Source organism: Micrasema longulum, unplaced genomic scaffold (assembly GCF_059751315.1).
Source record: "Micrasema longulum isolate JH-2025_06_02 unplaced genomic scaffold, ASM5975131v1 h1tg001143l, whole genome shotgun sequence".
NCBI lineage: Eukaryota > Metazoa > Arthropoda > Insecta > Trichoptera > Brachycentridae > Micrasema > Micrasema longulum.
The window spans coordinates 386791-408650 of record NW_028278331.1 but is presented as its reverse complement, the minus strand read 5'-3'; the positions used below and the strand labels follow the sequence as shown (position 1 = coordinate 408650).

Here is a 21860-nt window from a genome sequence, read left to right as displayed (position 1 = left end):
GTAAATAAATGTTTAGTATTAATATGCTTTTAATGCCATGTATTACTCATAATTCTAGTTGCATGTATGTATGTATATGATTGCATTTGCAACTAATATGTAAAACACACAAAGTACCTCTTTTTTAATAAAATAAAATAGTGATCCCTAAAATTTATAATAAAGAAACTTTACATTATATTCGACTTTATATTTTTAATTTACCGACCTTAGATTTAATATTAGGTGCACCAACAGTAAATTGAGGAATTGGCTCAATCAAGAAAATTTATATTAATGAAATATAAAAGAATTCTGTCCTGTGTAAATTAATGTATGAAATATGTTTTGATGTAATATCTATTTTTTTAAATAATCAGATTCGAGTTCTTTTTTTACTTTTACTCTTATTTTGTAGATAAAAAGATATTTATTTTTAAGAACGATTAATTTAATATAGGTAAATCTTCACTTCTTTTTAGTCATTTGCAAGAGCAAGCGAAGCAGATCAGTCGTGGTCACATTGGCAGGAAGGAAGCGCGTCGTTACGATCCGCTTCCATCTGCTTCTATCTTTAGAGCTTCTGGAGGCATCCAGAAGAGGGACGCCAGTCGCTTCTGTTACCAAGTCTGTCCATCTGGTAGGACTTCTTCCGCGATATCAAGTTCCCTCTACTCGTCGTTGTACCACTGATCTTTCCATATTGTCTCTTTGTTTCGTAACGTGGCCGAAGTACCCGAGAACACGGATTTATACAGTGGAAAGAAAGACGCTGTTCAATATCCAGCTCTCGGGTTATAGAGACATTAGTCCTATGGGCTGCCCATGGTATCCGCAGCATTCTACGCCAGCATCACATTTCAAAAGCGTCTATCTTTCTTCGTTCTAGGGTGTTGACCATTTTTATTTTGGCAGACTTGGTGATACTACGTTGTTGCAATTTTTTTTTCGATTTCTCCATTGCAGAGGGAGCCATGGCATTTTGTCTCTTGATTTCAACAATGCACTCTACAGTGTTTACTATCATTGAGCCTAGAGAAATATACAAATGCATTTATAACCTTGCCATTTCTGATTTGAGTCATTTCCGGTCTATTCTTATTTCTCTTGTTAATTATTATCATTTTGGTATATTTCTTGTTGATTTCAAGGCTTAAATTATTGTTAGTATTTTCGAGCAAAGAGAGAGTTTGCTAATATCATCTTTATTATTGGCAAGGAGAGAAATGTCATCAGCAAATCTCAAATTCGATAGTAGAGATGCCTTTGTCGCAATTCTTCAATACTATTCTCATGATATATTATGTATAAATCTAAAAAAGTAAGGGTGACAAGATATACCCCTGACGAACTCCAGCACGAGTTGTAAATACATCCGAGTCAGCGCTATCCATTCTCACCGTAGCAGAGTTACCTTCATAAAGACTTCTTAGTAAGAAAACAAAATGAAAAACTCCCATTTTTTCTAAAATGGTCAAAAAAAAATCCCATTTTGCCGAGTCAAAAGCTTTCTTGGAGTCTACCTTATAACGTATAACGGTGAGTTGAATTATCTCGCTTTTTCGATAACATGTCTTAATATAAGGATTTCTTCTTGAGAATCTTTTCCTCCAACAAATCCTGTTTGCTCTTCAGCTATCTGTTTTGACAGAAATGCTTTCAATCGTTCGTTTAAAACATGAATCATTATTTTGCTTCCATAAGTAATATGTGTTACAATTCTTTGTGGAGCCTTTTTCATGTAGTGGTATAAAAATAGAATAACAACAATCCTTTGGCCACTTTCCTGTCTTCTAGATGTGGTTAAGTTTTGTGTAAAACATATGGACACTATAGTCTCCCATTGTTTTAATGATCTCTATGGAGATTTTGTCCACACCAAGAGCCTTTTTAATTTTTGTTATTGTACACTCATTTTCGTCTTCGATTGCCAACGTTTTTGGTTTAAATTACCGATAAAATCTTAACTAATTAGCCGCGGAAAGTGACTTTGTGGGATATTTTTTGTATATACTCGTAATATTTCTTACTCGGATTTTATCGATTCTAGCATATATCAAGATTATTTGGAACCTTGAATTAAGAGGGGGGCAGATCCAGTTTGCAAAAAGTTTGAGATAACATCACCAAAAAATTTTTGCAACAACTATGGTGAAGGTGTATGGTGGGTTTGCATGTTGGTTTAATTGGTGTCCTGACAAAGAGATCGGTGCATCTCGAAACCGGTAGACATAGAAAAGTCAGTAAGTGGTTATAAACAAATATTCAATAACATTTATTAATATGTTGTGGTCAAACATTTTACTAAATGTTAAAAAATATTTGTATATAACCACTTACCGACTTTTCTATGTCTACCGGTTTCGAGACGTACCCGTCTCTTCGTCAGAACACCAATGAAACCAACATGCAAACCAACATTCAAAACCCATTTATAAAAATGTTTGACCACAAAGTTAAATATTAATAATAGCTTATATAATTTATCTATTAAAAATAGCTTCTGGTTCAATTGATTATCCTGAATTTCTATCTAAACTCTCTATTAATGTTCCTAAAAAAATTCTTGGGAATAACCTTCTTCATACTCCTATTGTCTTATCTGATTGTGGGCAAAGTTCATATTTATGGAGAACTTTTAATAATTTTAATGCAACAAAATCATTTAACATAGATTTACTTGCGAATAATGACGTGCAGCGTTTGCTTTCAAAATAGTTTTGTAGTGTTTTTTTCATGTTTTTCTGTTGTACATTCTAATGTACTGTGGTGCTATTTGGGAAAACCTGTAATTTAATTTAGTTATTTGTAAGTCTTTTGCTTTTTAAACATGAAAATTGTAGCTGTTGGCTATCCGAATAAAGAGTAAAAAAAATAAAAAATGATAAAAAACCGATCTGTATTCAATGACAGGTCCACCAAATGACTGGATTTCTATAATTTGCCTCTATCGCAATGCGTGTTCGTAATTGAATTAAATGACTTGCAAAAATTACGAATTTAAGAAATTATTTCCGAAGTTGTTCCCCTCCCTATCAACTCCCACCCCCCCCTGAGTGCATCTCGCAGTGAATGCCGAGTGTCGTAAATCAATCTCCGTGAAATCTTCCCCCAGTACGATTGGATAGATCGATATTGCAATATTTAGTGTCTGTAACACACCGACAGTTCGACACGACACACCGACACACCGACACACCGACACACCGACACACCGACACACCGACACACCGACACACCGACACACCGACACACCGACACACCGACACACCAACACACCACCACACCACCATCTCCAAGTGGAACGACCGTCTTCCGAGGGAATCTTCATTTAAGTGATTTTGTCTTTCTTATTCCATATTCCCGAACAGAGAGGGAAAACATTTTTGAAAAAGGAATATGAACACTCAACAAACTGTGTTATGTTCACCTTTCTGCTTATGTTTGGACGAAAAGAGTTTGAAGTGAAAGAACTGAATCCTTTATTGATATGGGTGAGATTTACCTGGCTGAATTATGATAGGTCATAAGCTCTGTACATGTCTAGACATATGCATTCCGTTCTAAGAAATGTTTTAACCTCTATGTTGCAATACATTTAAATCTAATTTATTTTTTTCTACAAAAAATGGCAAAAAAACTTATTTTTATTTTTATTTATTAAGGAAAAACAACAGTTGTTATATAAGAATACAAAATATAAAAAATAGTACATACACCCAGTTAAAGTTTTTCACAAATATAATGAGAGAACATGTTACACAGTAAATAATATATTTTATAAGACATGGGAAAAAAAAGAGCTCGTAAGAAGGTTAAGGGATGAGGAAATAGAGTGGAGGAGTGGAGGAGAGGGATTTTAATAATATAGTTGACCAATTCAAATTTGTGATATTATAATAAAATAAACATAACTAAAAGAAAAAAAACTTATTACACACTGACAAATGTTTCATTTTACAGTGTTTCAAAAAGTTTTTTTTTGAAGTGACAAAATTTTTCTAATATAAATTAAATGTCAAACTGCATAATAATAATAAAATAAAGTAAGATATACCAAAGTAATTTCTTTAAAAATCAGGTTTGTATATCTTGTGAGATAACTATGACGATTGATAAGACTTTTCATATAAATACTCTTAAGACCATTATTATCATGTCAAATTTGTCAACAACGTAGTAAAATATTAAGGACTTATATCTATATAAAATTAATATGTTTATTAAAATACTGTTTTTATTTGGAGTCATTGCATCTCTCGGTAAGTACTTTATTTATTTTTTTAAAATAAATTATTAATTCTCTTTATCGTTTTGATCGGAAGCGGGCATTCACGAAAGGGCTCACCTAGTACAAATTGCTTTGAGAATTATAATATTTAAATATTAATTATTCTGCTAGTCCAATGTAGATTTTCGTACGAAAGATTAATTTAAACTGGGTAGAATAAAATGGTTTTCTATATATACGATTCCGAAAATGAAGGAGAAAAAAAAATATTCATCATAACACGTTTGAGCCAACTGACGAATGATCAAACTCTTGTATTAATGTTTTAAGATAGATATGAGCATGTTCCGGACGCGAATAACGTTAATTAAATTAGTGAAGTGGACAAATTAATGATACATGAGTGAAATATTAATAAATTATAATAAATGATTGAATTGATAAGTTCAGCTAGGTACCCCGGTATTTGTTGGATGAGTGCTAGGCTCCCAATAAAGATAAATGGTTCGATTTCGAGCCTGGCCTCAGCAATACTGGGGGCAATATAGCCAGATAACACTCTTATAATAAATGTATTTCAAATTTGTTTTCATCATGTTTTGTGAGGCCGTAAAAAGGGCCGTTGTATTGTGCGTGATATGTTGCGCGTATCGCGGCTGTCGGCGAAATTCACTGGCGGGGCTCGCCGCTATTTACGAAACCTGCTGCCAGTGGTGTACTGCGAGTGGTGGAGGTGGAACTACCCCCTCCACTCTAAGCCCGCCGGCTCAGCGTTACGGTTAGCTCCGCGGACCTCGACGTGCGACGCTTTATAATGTGTGTTATTTTGAGGAATAAATCAGTTGAGTTCCTAACTCTGAACAGTTAACAGTGTTTAACCAAGTTCTTCAACCTTTGTGCTCCCCGATCTTAGCTCTTCGCTCCGCCCTGACTGCCTTCGCCTCTCTACACTACTTGAACTGGGTGGAAAGTCCTTTTCAGGGCTGTTAAGGTTGACTTGTGGTTGGCGCAGTTGTGCCCCTACCTTCCGACTTTGTCTTTGACTCTGTTTGGGAGGGCGGCTTCTCACTTAAGCCGGGAAGCCTGACTGCGGCAGACGCGGGTGGCAAACCACCGCAAATTGTGGTAACGCGTACGTTACAGAGGTGTTAGCCTATTATTTTAAGCTTAACTGTTTTAATATTTGTGATTAACATAAAGATTTTGTACAAAAAAAAACAAGGAAAAGAGATTTTTTGGATTATACTGATTAGTAACACAAGGCGACAAATTCTACTACTGTTTCAAGACACTCGTTGTTCACATTTATTATGCACTCTGTTACCTCACTACTCTTTCAAATACAATAACTTCTGACTTACTTTCGTGTATTACCAATTCACTCTCCGGTCATACATTCTAGACTATTTTGTTGCAAATCCTCCTTGGTGGGAAGGACAAAAGCAGGAAACGTGGTTAAAATGCGATCTCTTAGACGAAATTGTTGTGAATCAATATATGACATGGTTCCGAACGATAAAATCAGGCGAGTGGGCAAACGCAAGACAAATTAAGTTTGGTCATGTAGAACGAATGGATGACGAAAGAATGATAAAACAAATATACCTTAGAAAACCTGCCATGACTGATCATATTTGAACATAATAAACTAAAATCTCAAGTCTGGTCATGTCAGAAGCATGCACAAACGAGGGGGATGTATTATGAAATTTATGAATGAGGAAGAGGCCAGTGGCAAACGCTTTTTTACAAGAAAGCAACATATTTATTTCATAATTTGTACCTGCATACACAAACATATGGGTAATAAAGTATATATCCGGGTTCTTCATATGTAATTTTGTGTGAATAAAACATCATCTCTCCGCTTCAGCTGCTGACAACAGAAGACGGAATACCTACTATTTTTTCAATAAAAATGATTAATACCGATAATCCACCAATAAAACTTAAATAAAAATTACAATTTCGCGATATATGTATGTATGTACATTAAATAATTCAATGAAGAATGAATCTGCCTAAAAAGTAAGCACATTACATGAGTTTAAAAAGTAGATATAATTGATTTACGTCCTCGAAAAAAATATAACTTAACATTATAATAAGTTAAGAACATTCATAAATGTTCATACAATAAAGTTCATTTACTTGTCTAACTTACCTTTGCAGATGCAATTAAATTGATCCGGTCCAGTGAGAGAATTATAGGTGGAGAGTACATTACTGTAGACCAGGCCCCGTGGAACGCCATATTACTAGAAAGCGATGCAGAGAGCGAAGATATCAGACGATACTCTTTTACTTCGTCTGGTGCTATTATCACACCAAATGTCGTCTTGGCTCCAGCTGATGCTCTCAGGTGATCATTTTCTCGTATTACATGATTTTTGGAGTATATTATTTTCTAATCACTTCGGCTCTCGATTAAATATCACGTCCGAGACACCTATTATTAGTGGTGTTGCCTTGTTTGAATTGTGGATGTAAAGCAATCACTATGGTACATCAAATAATCAATTTAATGAACTCACATGTTGCTTATATGCTTATTGTAATTACAAATATTTATGTGTTTGATTTAAATAAAAACAATTAATTTAATTATCTTTCACTAATCAGAAGAGGAGACGACAGCATGCAAGTCAGGAGAAAAATATTGTTTTATGTTTCAAGATTCGTTTAAAGCGCGTGTTTGTGCCATTTTAGTCGTTTAGTGTAGAAAAAGTAGGGGTTACCAAAATTACGCTCCTACTTTTGAAAATAATCAGCTTCCTGAAGTTATGATGAGTATATCGGACCGATAAGTAACTTTAAAACAATGGCATACCATATTTAATTTAATGCCTTTGCCAGCGTCAAGATGAATTATTTTACAAACTGGATTACAGAACGCCATCAAGCCTGGCTGCTGGGCACCGGACAAAAATTGAAGTAAAAGGTAATACATAAATGGACTCCTATTCACCAAGATAAGTTGGATATTATTTAAAGGAAGAGAAATGAGCGGGGCCAAATTCTTGGAAAAGGTCGGCATTTGGTCGTTTATTGGGAAAACGAAGAATATATTACGTGGTAGAGATCTCTATTTCCAAAACGGTAATCTCAAATGGGGGAGTCAAACACACCGATTCTTGCAAGGTAGATCCTCGTACAGCAATGCCCTATCCTCATTCGACAAATGGTGAATGTATACTTTATGTTCAGCAAAATTGTTTTAAACCAGAGAAGAGATGTGATATTTAGCTGAACGGAAGTGAGATTAACTATTTGAGAATACTACAATACGAGTAGTAGACTATTTCTACTAAAAATATTCATAATGTTATTTATTTAAGGACCCAGAAATCCAGGAAAGTGAGAGCTGGTTCTAACGCCGCCCTAATGTTGGGAGAGATTGCCAATATTCGAAAGATTATCTTCCACGAGAAGTATGTAAATACTAGAGACTACAATTTGGCGATCATTTTACTAAATACATATTTCGTATTGAGTGAGCTAATTCAACCGATTCAGCTTCCTAGCCAAGATACTAAATACCCTGATGGTACTGAGGCTTTTGTTACTGGATATGGTTCCAAATCGGTAAAAAAATATTATTATTTATGAGTTTTATTTAAGAAAATAATAACGTTTATTACCAGTTGCCATTTAGCGTAAAGTCATCACAGTTTTTCTCCTAAATGTGAATTTTTGATCGTGATCATCTTATCTGTCCTCGGTTTGGGGGTACTTTTAGTAAAAGACTACCGCTAGCATGATGTAGACCCAGAAAATAATTAAAAGCTCCCTCCTTCCAACAGTGAAAAAATATGACATAATTGACAGTGGTAATTTTTACTTACATTTTTAAAAATCCTAACATTACATATTTTTATTTTAGGAAGTGGGAAATCCCGTTTGGTGGCTGCAGAGAGCTTATACTCCTCTGTTTAATCTCAAGCGGTGCCAGGAAATCTACAACGTCGAAGGCACCTTCGTAACCGTGTACGACCGAAACTTATGCGCTGGTTCGGAGAACACCGCAGACGGGCCGTGCAACCTGGAGGGAGGAGCGCCCCTCGTCGTTGACAACAAGCTCGCAGGGCTGGTCAGCACTCACATTTACTGCGGGTATAGAGGTCACCCGGCGGTCTATATTGATGTAGCGCAGTACACCAATTGGGTGAATGACAATTTGGAACAACTTGCATTATAATACTAGCAACAGAAATTTAATAAATATTTTATTAAAGTCGTACATACATTGATGTCAGCAACTTATCATAATTCTTCAACTGTCTTCGAGAAACAATAAAATACTTAAAAGTTAATTATGCATTTTTAAAAAAAATGTTTATGTAAAAAAAAATCCGGCATCAATAAATATGTTAAATGGAATATATAATATTTTGAATAAAAACTATCTACTTAGAATTAAGAGAATTAAGAATAGTCCAGAAGGAGCGTAGAATCATATTTAACACATCGGACTGTGTCTAATAATTCCCTCACTATGCTCTACTTTCGCCGCGCGCATTCGTAAGCTCGCAGCGTAATGTTGCTTGATGGGAAAAAAAAATTCATAACACGAATATAAGGTAAAAAAAGAGCACTCGGTTAATTACTCTAAAATTTTATTCTGCACGCGGAAATATTGATTGACACAACATAGTAGATATGTAAAGGGCCATTTAATAGGAATAATTGAATGAATGAACTTCAAACTTTAAATATAAAACAAATTTTATTTGACGTAAAACGGATATTTTTATATCATGTTAACTAATATTTTATGTTTTGAAGATAATGTCAGTCAAATGTCCACCACAGAGTTGATTAATCCGAGATCCAATTTTCATTAATTCTTACATTAGATGAGCAAAGTAGGGTTAACAATTTTACTACCTTGGCAACACTAACGAAATATTCATTTTGTTTCTTCGACAATCGGACAGATAGAAAAATAATTCAATTTTTAAGTAATGCATTTGTTATATACACATTAATTTGCTTATTACACATGAAATGTGATTGCATCCTGTTTCTTTAAGATCCTAGCAGTATTTCTATACTTTAAAAGGACACAAGTTGTTGAATTCAAATCAAGAATTGCGTACTGAGCGACGTCTACAAAGAAACTGTTCTTAATTCAATGATCTACATTTATCATTTCGTCATTTGTCATTTGTTACAGTCATCCACGCCGTGATTTAATCTGTCAGCGATCAACTCCTACGTATACTTCCAAGTCATATCCACGTCTTTAGGAAGTCGAGAACCTGATGCATTGTAGTTGTTATTGCTTTTTATATTTTTTTTTAAATGCCCATCTCTAATTTAAATGGCAAACAAAAAAATAAAGTTGGAACCTTAGAGAACTGAAAGTTTAGTAAAATGTATTTAAAAACGGTAGAAACTCCATAAAATATGTTAAAACAAACCATTTAATATAGACGCAAGAAACATATTATAAGCGATGTAGAAACACCAGCAACAAAGGCAATAAAAATGATAAAGTTATGTATTATCGACGACTTCTAGAATAAAATACAAACGATTCAAAGAAATGCCGAAAATAATAAGTGGATAGTCAAAGACAAATCTTCATTCTAAATTTAAACCGACAGCAACTGGATTGCTTTCACAAAAACAGTTTAAAATCTTGGCATTATTATGGACCAACACTTGTCTCTCCCGCATTTTTTCCCTGGATAATGAGAGAGAGAGTAATGACACCAGAGTAATGATTTTTTGACACAATATAATATTTATCATTAGCGTGTCTCTATAGTTTTGCTTTTTTGATAAATTGTTTCTTATGGGAGCTAAGATCATCCAGAAATCCAAAAAAGCGTCCATTTTCGTTTGCTGTCTTCGAAAACAGGGTAAACAGATGTGGTTAATAAATTTGAAAAACGGAAAAGATATCGACACAGAAAATATCATCCTAAAACTCTTTCTAAAAAAAAAACATCAAAATCAGTTCAGTTTTGAGGTGCTGAAAACGGGACAGCGAAACGGCGATTTCAGCTGGCAAAATCAGTCCGTTTTGCAGTTGTCTTTTTCGCACTGTATCTGGAAGGCATCTATGAGAGAATGTCAGAAAAACAATGTTCAAATACCCGTTCGTCAAAATTTTAATCTCACGCATATCCCTCTTCTTAACGTGGCAAAACAGATCACTGAGGTTAAAAAATGTTTTACCGTACTGTAGCCGACGTCATAGTCTTTTATTTTATTATTGTATGTTAGTATAAATGTTTCAATTATTATTTTACTTGTATTTAATATATAACCTAGTATGTATGAGTTTGCGAGGCTAATTCCTTGTCTAACCGGCCGCTGCCGTATAAAGGACGAATTGAGCGGAGCGTGTCAAGCTAGCGGCCCTTTCACGTCCGCTCTAGTCGGCGCTCGATTGTGCAATGGAGGGACGGAGGCGGGGGTCGGGGCTTATACGTTGGCTAGGGGGCGCCTATTTACGTTGGCCGCTCGGGAGAATACTTGACAAGAGTGGGGGGCCGGCACCATTCCCATACCTAAGTTAACCGTTGGGTCAGATTTTGTAATCTTGTATAAATATGTGCACATGTGAGAAATAAAGACATCGATCGAAAACAGTAAACACTCTCTTTTAACTCTACTCTGCCCGATTACTTCGTCACTTCGTCTTCAGATCTTCACTGCATCTTTCCTGGACTCAGCCGAATCCAGAAGCGGATTTACAACCTGCTAGCCGCCACTGTCAGCCGACAGTATTTGGAATAAATATTCATACCTACGGGCTACTGATACCTATCGCAGCTCGCAGTAGAATACCAGCGCCTTGCCGAGATTTTTACAGTCTCACAATTCTTTATACGAGGCGGAAACGCGTCTCGTACACGTACCCTACCTTCCATTCACTGTGACTTAAGAATTATTTCAACAAAAGCAAATAAAATGTGTCCAATTCTATTATTTTGTGTTCTCTGTGCTGTTAATATTTGCTATCTTGACGCCAATACCGAACTCATTAATCGTCTGGAGCGTTCGCCGAACCAAAGCATCCCCTTTACTTTCAATTAAAAAAAATATCACCACGTCTCATCCTTTCCCTCCGAACTGACGCTTTGTTTTAACCAGGGCGTAAACTTTCAATCTCTCTCACTTCTTTAAGAACTTATTAGCAACCCCGGCGCACCAATATATATTTAATTTTTAATTTATTTACTTTTCCGACCACGGTCTATCAATTCGCTTTTCTCAGAAGAGAAAACTTTTCGTTCTTCGACATTGCACATCATTCTTCAGCAATTCTTTTTCTATTCAAGGTGCCAGACTCTGGAGTGAGCTCACTCTTCATGCAAAAAATACCCCTCTTTTAAGAAACGCCCGAAATAATTTGTATTGTTTAAACCCTAACGTCCCCTTTTTATTCATTAGGAAAGCTTGAATACTATTTATGAATTTATTTAGCTTAATTAATTTGGGTCAATTTTTGTGAAAATCCACCTCAAAGGCGCTCTACAATAAACATCCTAACACGTTTTGCAGCTACAGAGCTCATAGGCAGAAGGTGAAGAACTTCAGCCCTAGGCAAAATTGGATTTAAAAATGTTTTCTTGCGCGGGGTAAAAATAAGAGCATTAAATTATAAATTAAATTTCTTGAAAATGTACGAAAAAATTGATAACAAAATATTTTAACACCAACGCACTGTTTCGAATGACGTCACTAGTTCAAATGAATTAACTTATGATGTGAGAGATGTGGAAGATTTGGGAAGAACTAAATGAGAATAAGCGGAAATGAGCCTCTGACGTCACTATTTTAATTAATAAATAATCCCTTTTAGAATTTAGATAAAATGTACTGCAGCTACAGAGCGCATGGGCTGTTGAAAATCTAGGTAGAAGTTTAAGTTAGAAACGATTTTAAGTTAATTTAATTTACATAATTTGTATGTCAGTTGACATCACCTCTTCCCGTCTCCTTCCAAACTTATTACCTGATCCCAGATTCAGAATGTTTATATATAAATAGTAAAATGTATTCTTAAAGTATATGTGCAAGTTTTATCTTCCTGCTAAAAAACAGCTGTTATTTTTAATTCATTAGGTTTTTTGGTGTACGTATTATTGATAAAAAAAAATAGCAGGCACAATATTTTTCAAATTTTTCTTTTGAGCAGTTTGTCATTTGGTAAGCCGAAATATATTGCTCTTGGCAATAAACTCGCACAAAGTAATTATATTTTGGTCTTAGAGATTTAAAATAAATCAATTTAAAAAATTTATTACGTTTCCAATTTATCGATAATTTGAGTAATGATATTCCGGAGTTATAACTAATGTTGCATTTAGATTTGCAATCATCACCGATATAAAATATTATCAGTGATATATTATCAGAGTTATTAAGCAGATTTTTAATTTAACGAATACAAAATGCTTATCTAATAAGATTTCAAATATGAAAATGTGATAGGTGATAATCTGTGATTAAAATATGTATATACGAGTATATATTAACGTTGAATTAAATACACAATGATCTAAATGTTTTGTTGTCCCCGAGTCTTCATTGTACAAAAACAATATTGATTATCCAATTTAAATAATATTGACATGAATTTCAGAGTATTATTTTTGTTTGCCTTAGTGGTATTTATTGGTAAGAACATTTTTATTTTATTTTTATTCATTATCTAATAAAATCAACTCATAAATGAGTCGTCTATTTCCAAAACCCGCCATCTCCTAACCGGTCTATAAATAATTAAATAGACGACTCAAATATGCGTTTCCTCAAGTATATTAAATACAATTTGAATTATTTGAACAAATAAGGAGAGAAAAATTCCAGCGTAAACTGATATAAATTTAATACTAAGTTGAATTTATTAGCTTTTCGCTCCCATTCGTGTAATTTGATTGCTTTTTAGTATAGTATAATAGAAGGTTTAAGTATTTTATCCAAAATTGCAATTCATAAACTTATCGGTACAAGTATTTGGACAGTTGATGCAACATCTGGAGCCTTATGCTGGACAGATGTGACATTTTGTCACCCACTCGATTGGGCATCTCGATTGCTTTGTCATAATCTTTTTCTTGAAAACCCTCCGACAATTTAATTACAAAGACGAATGAGAAAGTGGCAACACTAACAAATACGCATTTATCTATGGCTCTCCTGGTCTTCTGCCACACGTAAACCTTTATTGTTTGTTGTCAGACTTCTTCCGTTAAATATTTTGTGTATGGAATATTTTGAAAAAAATAAAAGACAATGTTGTACTGAGACACTGCAACATTGATAATTATTATTTGCCTTTGACAAAACACTTTTATCTACATGTTAGTAGAAATATTTTATTTTTATTTATTGGATTTTAAAAACATATTGTATAATATACATCTCAAATGTGTATTTTGACATTGACAAGCGATAAAATATTTTTAAAATCATGTTTCTAGTAAAACTTCATCTGATAATGGATTAAAAATAAGTACAGTTGTATTTGTTGCACATTTGTTGATACGTCATCATTACAACATTGATCAGTCTTGTAAATTTTAAGTTAAAATACAACAAAAATACCTAGTTGCCATTCAAACATGAATGCCGAGCGTTTTACAAGAAAGAAGTTTGACGGCTGAAGATTGTCAATGTCGAGTACTTTGGGGCACTCGAGATAAAATCGATTGGTTTTCGATCGACTGCTTTCGTAAGGATGGTTCAAGAATGCTGTCACTCGTCTAATTACGGAAGTCGCATACGATTCTAAAGACTAATGAGTCCAGCATAAGGTCCTCGACCATTAATCAGAATACTAACCACTGATCTAAGAAGTTTGAATACTTAAGTGACCATGCGGTCAGTTGTCTTGGAGATTTCTCTCTCTATATTGAATCAACACTATTGTTGATGCTTTAAAATCATAGGCTTGGTTTTATCTGTCACTAAGCTGTCAAATAATAATTTATTTTCCATTAGTTACATTTACAGATGCAGGTATATTGAATCTGTCAACTGAGAAAATTATAGGTGGAGAATACATTACTATAGATCAATGCCCGTGGCACGCCGTGATATTAGGAAGTCCAACTGAAGAAACTGATATTAAGAAGTATGCTTACGATACATCTGGTGCTATTGTTACACCTAAGACGATCGTAGCTCCCGCCTTTGCTTTAAAGTAAATATAAACATTCTTAAAATATTTTTCCAACATTTACCCCCTGGAAAACATTTTATCCTCTCTTAACCCCTAATTTTTCAGTATGGGAAACCAACATCAAATAAGCTTAGTATAGTTTTTACTATCACATGTATTTTTCTCGAATAAAATAGTGTTAAAAATAACGGATAGAAGCATATAGTATTTAATAAAGAAATACTGTTTTTTACAGGTTCCGGCAATACAAGAAAGTCCGAGCTGGCTCCAACTCGGCTATTCTCTTAGGAGAGATCGCTGACGTCGAAAGTATAATTTTCCACGAATTATACGTAGATTCTAAACTAGACTACAATTTGGCGATTGTAGTACTCACGTCACCATTCATCCTGAGTGATCTAATCAACCCAATTCCACTTGTGAATCAGGACACAAAATACCCCGATGGAACGTTAGGTACTGTAACTGGATACGGTACGAAAGCGGTAAGGACTTTTGTTTATAGATGGAAATAAACCTAAAAATAAATCGGTTTACAAGCGGGTTAAAATATGTCTCTAATTGTCGCATATCAACAAACGTATTGGTTCGAAATGCGCCCCTTGAGGTACACTATGATTGCACTTACATGTTAATAAATTTGTATAAACCACTTTAATTTAGAGTTATACTTCGACTTCTTCGAGTTAAAAAGTTCATGCTACTCACACATACGTGCTAATAAGCGACGTGACAACAATTTCACACCATGGTTGCTATCGCATTCGTGATCACAATGGAACATCCGTTAACACCTTATATTAAATGTCAAAATATTTACGTTTCGCGACGTATAATCCTGTTGCGCAATCACATATTTGAATTTCACCGGTGTAAATATGGAAATTATTCCAAAACTGCTATTTTTATTTATTACGAGCTGAACCCGGCAATGCTTTGCTATTGCTAGATTTGAGTTTTTGTTAAATAGATTAAATAAACACAATCGAAGGTTTGGTATCAATTATTGTATTAAGTCCAAGTACGGATACATAATTATTTTTGTGTTTTGGTTTGGATAAATTGTGAGGACAGGAAATTTCCATAAATAGGTGTTCGAACATTGTTTTCCTGTCACTGTCTTGCAGATGCCTCCCCGATACTGAGCGAAAAAGACAACTGCATGTCAGATCTTTTGTTTAGAATAGACAAAATCTACGTTTCGCTGTACCGTTTTCCACACCTCAAAACTGAACCAATTTTGTTATTCATTTAGACAAAGTATCAGAATATTCTTTTTTGTATCAGTGTGTTTTGCGTTTTTCAAAAATAGTTATATTTGTATACCTTGCGCTGTTTGCCCAAAGACAGCAGATAAAACGGTGCTTTTTGAGGGTTTTGGATGGTTCTAGTTCCCATAGTAAACTTTTTTTTTAAATACGAAACAATATAGGGACACGCATGAAATATATCTATAATGTGTACAAAAGAGCTCTGCCCTGGTTTGGGCATGTAGAGCGAATAGACAACGAAAGAACGGCTAAAAATATTTACAATGCGAATGTTCATGGATGCAGAAATAGAGGAAGACCGTGAAAGACATGGCATGACCAAATCCAACAAATACTTAAAAACAGACATGGTAAAAGTCGGAATAATCGACGCGCGTGCATGAGAAGATCTATAAATGTAGAGGAAGCGAGATCTGAATGCAAAGATAGAGTGATGTGGCGTTCTATCATCTCTGCATATCCTTACGGGAAACAGCGTGTTAGTTTGTTGTTGTTGTTATTGTAAAAAAAATTAATTGTTCTTAAGTGCCATAATTCAGAGAGAAAATACGTGAATGCGTTTGTATGAAGAAAATTCGGACATCGTTTCCTCTTAAGATAAAACATAATTAAGTATGCTTTCAAAACATTATTAAAAAATCTTGAGTAAAAACCGTTCGGATAAACGTAAAAAAGATGATGTAACTTTTCATTGGTAAGTAGGTACTTGGGTACTCGTTTATGATTGTATTCCAAATCTAAAAATAAAATATATTTAATTTCAGTAGGTACCTAAGTACTTGTTTATGTTTAATTATTTTCAAATAAAGAATTATTTTAGCAAATGTCAAACTCTGCTCAGGGATGCACTCGAGTTAGGTATGCTATTTACAAAAATGTATTGAATATCAGTTGATATTGTTTTAGTATAACCGAAAATCCAGTAAAAAGAAATAGATGGGTAGAAATAATAAGTAATTCAATAAAATACTCTGATTAGGATCCATAAAAAACGAATATTGTTTGTAAACATTCAAAAACCAGCTTTTTTATACACAAAAAATAACCACCGTCCATTTTTTTGTATTCGCATTCTCGGCGAATGCAACCCTGGTGGTGGAAAAAAAAACATTTACGCTCCCAACTTTTTTGTACTTCATAAATTGAAGATTTTATGAGCTTTAAACCTTCTCGTGGCAAAGATTTACATTTATCTGAAAACCGCATGTAAATCGGTCCGGTAGTTATTTAGTGCATCGAGGAGAACTATTCGAATATTGCCTTTTATATAAATAGATTATCATGCTATTTATTGCATTTAACCGGCGCGGCGGTTGGCAGGCCAAATGTCAAGAAAAGCAGTCGCCATAGTAATTGTAATTTAATTTTCTCTTTTCTGTTTTAGATACTCCTTACTATTTTGCAAATGCAATATGTTGTATTTTTTTATTACTATAAATCTTTACGAAAATCGGCGTTTACTAACGCTTGTATTTATTTAGGAGGAAAACAAAAAACAAACCGACACGAGCGCTGACTTAGAGATTACACACGTGTTGATTTATGACTGTGATAACTTAAGCATGTTCGTTAATGTTCATTGTGATCGCTCAAATGCTTAGCATGTTTTTAAGCACGTCGATAGTTATTTGTGATTGAGCTACTGATACATTTAAAGATATTTCCATATTCCGAGACCATTCTCGGGTCGAAACTTGGGACAGTTTTGACACCAATGGCAATGTGTCAAAACTAACTTAACTGTCGCCTATATAATCATAAGTTTGAATACAGCATTGTTTTAGTGATTTTGGTTTAGAATTGATGTGGAAATGTTTCATTTTCACTTCATTCCCAGTCGAATTGTTGACATAATTGCATATTTCCTTATTTTAACAGCACATCGGAAATCCGGTTTGGTGGCTTCAGCGAACGGCTATTCCTCTGGTTAATCACGAACTGTGCAGTCAACTTTTAAACGGAACAGTGATAACGGTGTATGACCGGGACTTGTGCGCTGGTCTCGTCAACGGCCAGGGGCCGTGTCAGCTGGACGGGGGGGCGCCTCTCGTCATCGGCGGGGAGCTGGTGGGACTGTTCTACAACCACCTGTCCTGTGGGGTGCTGGGACATCCGGGGGTGTATGTAGACATGGCGCAGTACACAAATTGGGTGAAGGACAAATTGGAACAGCTGTCACTGTAATACTCCCCGTGCACGAAATTGACAACACAATAATACAATTTTAATGATCCTATAATTTTTAATACCCGTGGAAATTTGTAAGGTTTTTTGGTTAGTTTGTGGTCCTGTGGCTAGTGTCTCGGACTCACGGACCAAAGTTCCGTGGTTCGAATCCCGCTTTACCCCAACTTGATTCCATTTTCTAATAGTGGGTTATTTACAACTCGTTAAAAATGGCCCTCAAAATTAAATATTTGGGTAAATCATAAGAACGCAAATATTTCTTTTAAAAAAAAAAAATTCTCATCAAATAAACGTTTTTTATAACACTATGCCACATTTACTTTATTGGATTTATTTGCTGCCTACTGGGCCCTGGTTAAGATGTTGCGATTCTTACCGTGGGCGTGGGTAGGTATCACATTTTTTTCTCCGGCCCAACACATTCATCATTATTTAAATGTATAGAAAAAAATAACAAAAATATAATAACCGAACGGTCAGTATTCATGTGCTTAGAGTTTTCTCACTTCTCACTGCGATCTCGAATCAGTTACTTTTGCGATTAAAAATTAATTTAATCCACTGTGTCGGATAACAATAATAATCAAAAAACCACGTCAAGTGCCCTCCTTCGTGACCCCAGGATCTGATCTGATCCTGACTGCCGCGAGACAAGTTCCAAACAATAAAGTATCAGAACCCGAGTGCAAGGAAGGAAATTGCATTCATTGTATTAGGGTTCGGTGGTAAAGCATATATAGCATAGATAACACATTCCGCGAACCAGACGATTTCGAGCGTTCATCTACCAACAGGCAAGTGGCGCGATCAACATTGTTTTTTCTTCTGTACTTGGTTTATTATAACTTTTACAATACATTTCTACTATTACTATTGCTATCACGCCATTTCCCTGTAGAGAGGCAGAAAAGATGGCCTACCATACACGTCTATCCTGACATACGTTCCTAACTTCTTCCACATGCATACATTTTGTTATACACGCCCTTCGGTTATGTCTGCTTTTGACATGACCGGACTTGAGATTTTAGTTTACAATACAATACAATAAAAAAATCTTGAATATAACATATTCTTACTGATCTTTGTCTAATTAAAAAAAACACATTGAAATAATTCTAAAGATTCATTTTTTAAGCTTTTACATCTACTTGAAGTAACTGCTTGATAAAAATGATAAAACTAGATAAAGTTTCAGATAATAAAGTAACAACAACGTTTATATTTTAAATTATAACGCAATATTTATATAAACAGAAATTAAAATAACAATTTTCTCAGTACTATAATTTTTAATATTAAACAAAAAAAATACTTAAACTAAATGTTATTTATTTATATTTGTATATAACTATTTCCCAACTTTTCTCGGTCTACCGGTTTCGAGACGTACCCATCTCTTCATAAAGACACCAATTTAACTAACATGCTAAATCCACTATACACCTTCACTATAGTTGTTAAACCTATTAAACTCACACCACTTCCTTCATCCCCTCCCTCTTTTTGAAATGTTTATTCTAAAACATAAAATATTTTCATTATCACTAATCAGTGCATGTAAGGTTGCCTACCAAAAGCATGTTGTTTCAAATCGGCATGTTGGTTTTATATTTTTGTGCAACAACCTTAGTGAAGGTGTATAGTGGGTTTTGCATGTTAGTTTGATTGATGTCCCGATGGAGAGACGGTATGTATCGAAACATAGGAAATAGGAAAGTCGGTGATTGGCTATCTACAAATATTTAATAACATTTAATTAAATGCTCGACCACAAGTAAATGCTTTAAATATTGATATTAATAATTTTTAGAAAATCGTATTTACAAAGCACAAAATAAAATATTATTGAATGTACATATTAGAAAAATAATTCATTTACTATCCCGAATACTACAGTACAATGTCTTATGTAGATATTCCGATGTTAGTTTTTGTTGCATCAACCTATGTAGGTAAACCCATACAAAAATAGATGCAATATGTATGATGTGGTATCGGTAGGGTATAGCATTCGAAGGCAACACAGCAAGAAGCGACATCAAGACAACAGCTTTCGCACAAATACGTTTATATTCGCCCGAACGAAAGCGGACCACCCCGCTATCACCGCTCACCATATCTACCACATGTATATAAATATAAAAAGAAAGATACATAAATTATATACTTTGTTTTCAAGGGCATTACGCCCTGTTTCGAAGATTTGTTTGTGTTAACATAAAACGTGTTTTCAAAATACGTCGTGAGTTTTCACATAACTTATTTTCATCTCATAAACAGTTTCTCATTTTTGAATAAAGCTCGAGAATATTCCGAAAATGAAGAGTTTTGTTTAAACACCGAGACAAAATAAATCGTGAGATAGAAATAAAATTTCGCTTGTTTTCTTCGAATTAATCCAGCTTCTACTATGTTTAAAAAAGATTACGAAAATGTAATTGTAACCTTGAGCGTTTTAGCTGAGTCTGCTGTTAAAAACAATATAAAATAACATAAACAGACATTGGTGATAATATAGGTATGACGATATGGATATTCAAAAATAATAGCTTTACACAATTTCCAGTAGAATAATATCATAATATCCGCCTCGAATGAAATATTCATGAAACGAATATCTTTTCGTAAATGTCCTCATTCTGGCGGCGGTTTTACCACGCTTTCCTTCGTTTTCTTTCGTTTTTTTATCCGAAAATTGAAAGTGGTTCTCTCCCTTTCCTGATATGCATATTCGGAACGTTTCTCTTAGCAGATTGGTATGATAAATGGCCCGGTCTAATGGCGTTATGAAGAAGGTATCATCGCGAACAGTGTGTGGGAAATTGGAGCGAGGAGGATTTATTTGTGTTTAAGGCCGCCATCGCGCGCCGCCGGCAGCGGGAGTGAGGGCCGCAGCGGCCAGCGGCTGTATTAGTGTACCGGTGAGGGGATTTATGGCCGACGTCACACTACCGGGGATTTTTGTGGAAACTCCGCAGAAACGGATAAAGGTGTAACGAGAAACGAGACTACCATTTCACACATTAAAACAATTTATCGCTCTAAACTGAGAAAGTCTAAGCTTTAAATCAAGCCACTCAATGGATGAGTTAAACAGAGTTACAATGAGGGTAAATTATGGAACTAGCTATTATTTAAAGAATAGACCCCGAAAACAGTTAGGTTTCTCCCTCAGGAATTGTCAGTGTCCGTGTGTTTTTATTTCAACGAATGGAGGGGGAATACATATTTTTATGTGTTAAAACATAGAATTAAGAGTCCAGAAACCGCATACGCACATCAAACAGAAGGCGACTAACCTACTCAAAAAGGAGTAGGTTTACGTTTTGACCCATTAGTTTCTTTGTAGACGTCGCTCAGTTTGCAACTCCTAATTTGAATTCAACTATGCCGAGTTGTGTCATTTTAAAGTGTAGAAATACTTCAGGGATCTTAAAGAAACAGGAAGGTATCACAGTGTAATTAGCAAATGAACGTTCAAGTAGCAAAAAAAAAATACCAGATTACCTCTGGTAATGTCAGATTGTCGAAGAAACAAAATGGAAATTTCGTTAGTGTTGCCAAGGTTGTAAATTTTTTTACCCTACTTTGCTCATCTAATAAGAGAACTAATGAAAATTGGACCTCGGATTAAACAACTCAGTGTGGTGGACATTTGACCGACATTATCTTTAAAACGTCAAATATTATTAAACATGATATAAAAATATCATTTTTATGTAAAATAAATTATGTGTTATATTTTAAGTTAATTCAATTAGTCTTATTAAATGACCCTTTACTTATCTACTCTGTTGTCTTAATCAATATTTTCGCGTGCACAATAAACTTTTAGAGAAATTAACAGATTGCTTTTTTACCTTACATTTGTGTTATAATTATATTTTTTCCCATCGTGCAACATTACGCGGTGACATTACGAATGCGCGCGGCGAAAGTGGGGCATAGTAAGGGGATTATTGGACACAGTTCGATGTATTCAAATATGATTCTACGCTCCTTCTGAACTATTCTTAATTCTATGTGATTAGATAATGAAATAAAT

General features: G+C 34.6%; 2 protein-coding genes across 2 annotated transcripts; both read left to right on the top strand.

The window, feature by feature from the left end:
* The first annotated feature begins 4151 nt into the window (after nucleotides 1-4151).
* On the top strand, nucleotides 4152-8583 carry LOC148276813 (trypsin-3-like). The gene is made up of 4 exons (XM_088233725.1): nucleotides 4152-4241; nucleotides 6383-6572; nucleotides 7549-7795; nucleotides 8094-8583. The coding sequence occupies exons 1-4, from the start codon at nucleotides 4196-4198 to the stop codon at nucleotides 8406-8408; spliced, it is 798 nt and encodes a 265-aa protein (XP_088089851.1). The 5' UTR covers nucleotides 4152-4195; the 3' UTR covers nucleotides 8409-8583.
* Nucleotides 8584-12718: 4135 nt separating this feature from the next.
* On the top strand, nucleotides 12719-18017 carry LOC148276812 (trypsin-5-like). Its single transcript, XM_088233724.1, has 4 exons — nucleotides 12719-12847; nucleotides 14174-14375; nucleotides 14590-14839; nucleotides 17504-18017. Exons 1-4 carry the CDS (start codon nucleotides 12802-12804, stop codon nucleotides 17807-17809), a joined length of 804 nt encoding a protein of 267 aa, XP_088089850.1. The 5' UTR covers nucleotides 12719-12801; the 3' UTR covers nucleotides 17810-18017.
* The last annotated feature ends 3843 nt before the right edge of the window (nucleotides 18018-21860 follow it).